This window comes from Tenrec ecaudatus, chromosome 5 (assembly GCF_050624435.1).
Source record: "Tenrec ecaudatus isolate mTenEca1 chromosome 5, mTenEca1.hap1, whole genome shotgun sequence".
Classification (NCBI taxonomy): domain Eukaryota; kingdom Metazoa; phylum Chordata; class Mammalia; order Afrosoricida; family Tenrecidae; genus Tenrec; species Tenrec ecaudatus.
In genome coordinates this window covers 132,851,933-132,858,388 of record NC_134534.1, presented here as the reverse complement: position 1 = coordinate 132,858,388, position 6,456 = coordinate 132,851,933, and the positions used below count along the sequence as shown (strand labels likewise).

The 6,456-nt window shown below is 46.9% G+C and overlaps 1 protein-coding gene across 1 annotated transcript; it reads right to left on the bottom strand.

Annotated features, from left to right (window-relative positions):
* Positions 1-436: 436 nt before the first annotated feature.
* LMOD3 (leiomodin 3) lies at positions 437-4,734 on the bottom strand. The gene is made up of 3 exons (XM_075550879.1): positions 4,441-4,734; positions 610-2,046; positions 437-460 (listed from the first exon to the last, which is right to left on the bottom strand). The coding sequence occupies exons 1-3, from the start codon at positions 4,732-4,734 to the stop codon at positions 437-439; spliced, it is 1,755 nt and encodes a 584-aa protein (XP_075406994.1).
* Positions 4,735-6,456: the final 1,722 nt, after the last annotated feature.

Genomic DNA, 6,456 nt, shown 5'->3' with positions numbered 1-6,456 from the left:
ACTCGCCATTCACTATAAAATAACTGTTTGGAGACCTCCGTTATCGACAAAAGAGCAGCCTGATTAGAGTGCTCCGGTTTCTCCCCGACAGTGCGTGCCTTGGCCTCTCCTGTGGGGCTGGCGGCTGGCTTGGTGTTTCCCTGAATATGCTTTTCTGGGGTTCGAAATAGCAGGTGGGAGGTCCGTCCGTGACTTAGCGACTGCTAACAGAAAGGTTGGTGGTCTGCTTCTGAAAGGTCACTGTCAGAACCGGGGGTGAAGCCGGCTTGACCCTGAACTCTGAACTGTGTTTCAGGTCAGCCCCAGTACTCCCCCAGTGGGTCTCCCCAGCGTGCCATTGAACTCCTCTTTACATGGGAGCGGGTAGCACATCCCTGAGGGGGCTCAACACAGCACCTCCCATCCAATCTGACCCAGCGGGCGGGCTCCGCACACCTTATGAAGGTAAGACGATGTTTACCTGTTGGGACAACCAGATCATTTAGCTAGGTCCTGGTAACTCTGGCTCAGACTAGCTCAGGGGGTAGAGGAGGGGTGTTGGGGGGTTAGGGGGGGTACAGATTTGCAGTCTCCTGGGGCTGCTCCGCGGTCCTCCCCCGTTGTACTCACAGGTTTGAGATAGGCGACGTTGCTGTGGCGGATGTCGTTCAGGAGCTGGTCGCGCGGCGTGATCTCCACCAGCGGCGGCGGCCTGTTCCTGGGCACGGGCTTCAGGGTTCTGATGACGTCCTTGAGGTTGGTCTTCTCGGCGGGCTCCCGGGCGGCGGCCAGGCGCGGTTTGCGCTGGATTCGCTTGAGCTTCACCACCCGGAAGGAGTCGGGGTCAGCCCTGTGCTGCGGAGGCGGCGGCGACGGCGGTGGCGGCTTTGGGGGTTCGCTGCGGTGACTGGCGGGCCCTGCCCGCGGGCTGGGAGGCCCCGGAAGAGGCTGCAGGAACTCCTGCATCCTCGGATCGGGCATCGGTCCCCCCAGCATCTCCCACATGCCCGGTGGCAGCCCCAGGCCGTTCTCCAGCATGGCTATTAATTGCCGCTGCTCTTGGAGCCGCTGCTGCTTTTGCTCTTGGAGCCTTCTCTGCCTCTGCTTGTCCTGGTTGCGGGTGAGCAGGTTGGTGACCACCATCCTGGGGCCTGGCAGCTCGAAGTGGTAGCCCATCTTGAGGAGGGTGCTGTTGGCCTTCAGCAGCCTGGCGATTTCCATCTCGGCCTGGTGGCCCAGCATGTGCCGCTGGTTGTGAAAGCGGAGCTCGGCCAGCGTCTCGTTGAACTGCAGGCAGCGCATTATGGCCACGATGCCTTTGCCGCTGATGCCGTTGGACTCGATGTTGAGCGTGCTGATGCTCCTGTTTTCCCGCAGCATGTTCGCCAAGGCGAACGCCACGGTCTCGTCCGCGCCCACGTTCGCTAGGCTGAAGGTTTTGATGTGCTTGTTTTTCTTCATGGCGTTGACGAAGTCCAGGAGCATTTCTTTGGGGATGTTTTCTATGTTGTTCAGGTTCAGTTCTTTCATGTCGGGATCATTTTGCCGAACTCGCCTCAAACTTCCATCCAGGTCTGTCTGGTTTCCGGACGGCCTTGCGCTGACCTTCAAAAAACTGGCATCCAAAGCGAGCTTCTTGGGGTCTAACTTTGAGATTTTTTTCTCACTTTTTTCTTGGGTCTCTGATCCGTCTTTTTGTTTTCCGAAGGTTTTATTGGTCATCTGTGGGCCGTTGCCCTCGCCATTTAGAATTTGCGCCTTTGTTTGACCTTCTTTAGTTGTTCCATCACTTTCTTCACCATCATCTATTACTTCTTCTTCTTCTTCATCTTCTTCTTCTTCTTCTTCTTCTTCTTCTTCTTCTTCTTCTTCTTCTTCTTCTTCTTCTTCTTCTTCCTCTTCCTCTTCCTCTTCTTCGCTTTCATTATTATCTGTTTCATGAACACTGTTATTGCCCTTTGGTTCTCTTTTATCTGCAACTATTTCACTGTTGAGCTTTTCTTTTAAAAACTGGGACACGTTTTGATTATGTCTGGCTATTGCTTGCTGCTGTTCTTGTGTGTTCTCCTAAAAGAGAGGTGTTGGAAGGTTAGAATAAATGGTAGTTAAGAAATATTAAATCAGGTATATATCAGATAGGAAAAAATCTGAAAAGTAATTACAGTAAGTGAAAAACATAATCTAATAAACAGCATGAAAGGGGTTCAAAAGCTGTGGGGAAACGGAACTAAGAGTACGAAAAATGTCCACACATTTCTGAGATACGTTCGACATACCGCCAGGAGACACCAGTCCCTGGAGAAGGAAGGGTATCGTGTTTGGTAAAGTGTATGGGTCGTGCAAAAAGAGGAAGGCCCTCGATGGGAGGGATGGACCCAGTGGCTGCATCACTGGGCTCGGCACAGGGACAACTGTGGGGGTGGCACAGGACAGTGCAGGGTTTCATTCTGTTGGGCATAAGGTCGCTATGGGTTGGAGCCAGCTCGATGGCACCTAACAGCAGCAACAACAACATTGCATTGTGAATGTATGTGTATGTGTACCAATACACAGTATACATTTGAAAGTTTACACACGTGTAGGAAAAACTGTTGGACTGGCTACGTAACTACTGGCTATCTCTGAGCAAAGGAAATAATCAGTCGGATGGACATGAAGAGGGGCAGCAGTTGGCCAACTTGCATTTTCTACATTCATTCTACTAGGTGGGGATTTTGACAAAGCACACGTATGAATTTTGTAAGCAAATATTGCCAAAATAAAGATGTTTATACAAGTAGCTGTATCTAAGCACACACTTTTGGCAGTCTACCCTATCTCATAAATAGAGCCCCGCAGTGCTGTGGTTTAAGCAATGGGCTACTGTCCCAAAGTCAGTGGTTCAAACCAGTCACTCCACACGAGAAAGACAAGGCTGTCTGCTCTGTGAAGAGCCACAGCCTCAGACACCCCACAGAGAGTCACTAGGAGATGGAAGCGACTCTATGACTGTGGACTTTCCCCCCCTCTTTATGAATCTCATCTGACATGCTCCAAGAAAACCCAAGTAATTTTATTTTGTTTTAAGAGTGGGGTTCAATCCAGAAGCAGTGCAAAAATCCTCTGCTTTGAAACCTTTTCTCAAGCTGTCTATGAACACACTGGACTCTTCGTTTTTCACATAACTGAATATCATCTTTGTGCTAGGCAGCCGTGGGCCACACAATAATTTCCTTATTGCCCTAATGTGTACGTTTCTAAAATGCTCACTAATTCAGTGTGACATGCACATCAAGGTTCCTGGAAACAGAATGTTGTGGGAAAAGTGAGAGCAGTTCAGCACTTTGGAAATTACATTGTAGCCCCTCTGCTCTGTGAACAAGGGGTGGGCTATTCCTGAGGCAGGTTCACTATGTGGTTTCACTTAAAGGCAGACATCTAGGAGACAGGTCCATTGAAAGAGGCCTGCGATTGAAAAACAATCGCTTAGACTGGTCAGGAAAATGACCAGAGTTCTAGCAATGCTGCTTATTGGATTCTTTCCCATCAATTAGCACAGCTTTCTCTATAATGTGTGCATTGCAACAGTATCATTTGAAAGTTGATACAGCAATGTGAGACATAGGTGCATCTAAGCAAGAACTTAATCTTTTTGCTCAGGATTTAATTCTATGTTGACAGTTGTAACACAGTTACTATAACCACAGAGAGCCTTACCCTGCTGAAATTCTCATATTACCCAGCAGGCGCAGCCAATCCTTTCAATTACAGCAGAGAAAGGGGAGGAAAAAAAAAAAGCTAAAAGTAATTCAACCCGTTTCTTTAATGAAAGCGACTTCTTTCTCTTTTGCTGTGTAAATGTTCACTCAAAAACGCAGTAAAATATTATTTAAAATCAGCTTTATAGCTCTCAGTTTCTAAATGGCATATTAGGAATATTGGGCACTTTTGGTTGATTTGATTTGGTTTAATGGCCAGGAGTGTGGCTGGACTTCAGGGTACCATGAAACCCGTGACATAGCATGGGAAACACTGCACATGGGTGAATGGGCCAGCACATGAAGGTAATGGCCCTCATCAACCTCTCAGAGGCCTATGAGCAAAGGAAGAGTTAACAACAACTGCTTCTGAGGTTCAACTTAGGACCCTATATCTCAAGACTACAGACACATATTTTCTTTACATGGCAAACCCCTCAGAATTCTCTTAAAAAGACATGATCAACTTTCTCCTCCAAACTATTCCATAGAAGTATTTAATTATTTTCTAGAGACAGAGTAAATATTATGTTTTAATAGATGAGAGGGCTTAAAAAAGTCATGGGGAAATTCCATGAGCAGTTCATTGGATTTTCCCACAACCTTTCTGAAGACCCCTCATCTCTATGGCAAGAATAGAAAACGCTTCATAGTCCTGAGAAGTCACAGCCACAACACGGACCCCAGGCAGCTGTCTCTCTACTGGACAGAGAGCCTTGGTTACCTCAGCTGGCACAAAGGTGACCGGAACACGTTCGTCCTCCAGCATGCGTCGGGATGCCTTTTGCCAGTACATATAATCAACGAGAGACTTATGGTCAAAGTTTCCAGTCGGTGGCTTGTCCGTTTGATCCTTCTGGATCATTCCCACAGGAAGCCTGGGGTCAGGCGCCATGGCTTCCATTTCAGTTTGTAGTTCTTTAAGCTCCTCAGGGGACAAGTTGGCCAAGATCTCGTCTTCATCAAGCTCCTCATCCAAGAGTTCTTCTTGATCTGAGTGCTTGCTGTGCCCTGACATGATTTTCCTCTTCGATTAGAAAAGAAGAAATAATCAAAAGCGATTAAAAAAAAAGAAACACACACACATACACAAAAACCTCGAGAAGGCCCTCCTGTTAACAAGTGTCCCAGGTCCACTGCACCTTGAGAGAGTTCCCCCCTTAAGAATCTCAGTGGTGTCTGCAGAGCAGTGAGGAGACTGCAGCTCAGCTCATGCCGAATCTATATTAAGTAAGGCTTGACTGGCTTGGACCAGTTTATGGAACTACTATGCTGCTCTCTTTTCGGCAACTTGAGTCAGCTGTGCAAATCCATCTGACATTTCCGTACAGCTGCTTATGCTCACTGGTGAGGAACTTGTCTACAGAGGTCCTGCGGGAACGAAAGTGGTTCTTTTCCTATATGCTCTCCTGTTTCAACATACAAATCCAGGCAGCCCACACAATCACACATACCCGCCTCGCCGCCACCACCCCCCTCCGCATACCCTGCAGTATTACAAGTGCACACACTTCTCATGTAAATGATTAGGGAAACTTACAATATTTCAGAAGGGAAATCCAACCAGCACCCTGAGTTCTACTGAAGGGAAAAACTCACTTGAAGGTGGAAACCAAGCTCGTGGGGCTTGTCTCTTCACTACAACGTGGACTCTGGAGGCAAGTCAAGCTGGCACAGGGCTCTGCTACGTTCTTCATCTGCTCTGTAAGCTGAACTCACAGCGCGTCCTTATTTGCATTTAGGTGCTGTGACCTCACGGATGGCGATAACCAGTGCTTGAATTTCTACTCTGCGGGAAGAGCTTAATAGTTTGAGCAATTTGTTTTTTGTTATTGAGCATCAATCAAGCTAGGATAGAATTAATAAAAGGTGAAATATAAAAAAATCCCAAATCATGAAAGCCCTACAAGAAGCCATGAAATCTCTCTCTCTCCTCTCTCTCTCTCTCTCACACACACCTCTGAAAACAACATATTTGTAAATTACAAATGGCTGACTGTTTGACTCAACAATTCCACTTTTAGGACTGCGTCCTTCAGATAACTCTCCCATGGGTAAAGGACAGATAAAATGATTCAATTTTGAGTAGCAAAGGATGAAGCGGTATATCTTACATGACATTATTTGTGTGCTACAAAGGGAAAGAATATATGCAAATCTAAACATTTTAAAGATGTAAAATATCATTGAGAAGATACACAAGAAACCAATAAAGCTTTGAGAGTTGGGTTTGGTTTGTCTAGGGGGAAAGAAATTAGTTGCCATCAAGTTGATTCCAGGCCATGACTATCCAACTTGTCTCCATCGTGGTTTTTTTAAAAAACATTTTATTAGGGACTCATACAACTCTTATCACAATCCATACATACATCAAGTATATAAAGCACATCTATACATTCTTTGCCCTCATCATTTTCAAAGCATTTGCTCTCCACTTAAGCCCTTTGCATCAAGTCCTCTTTTTTTCCCTCCTTCCCTGCTCCCCCCCCATGTGCCCTTGATAATTTATACATTATTATTTTGTCATATCTTGCCTTGTCTGGCATCTCACTTCACCCCCTTTTCTGTTGTCCGTCCCCCAAGGAGGAGGTCACATGTAGATCCTTGTAATTGGTTCCCCCTTTCCAACCTACTCACCCTCTACCCTCCCAGTATCGCCCCTCACACCCCTGGTCCTGAAGGTATCATCTGCCCTGGATTCCCTGTGCCTCCAGCTCCTATCTGCACCAGTGTACAACCT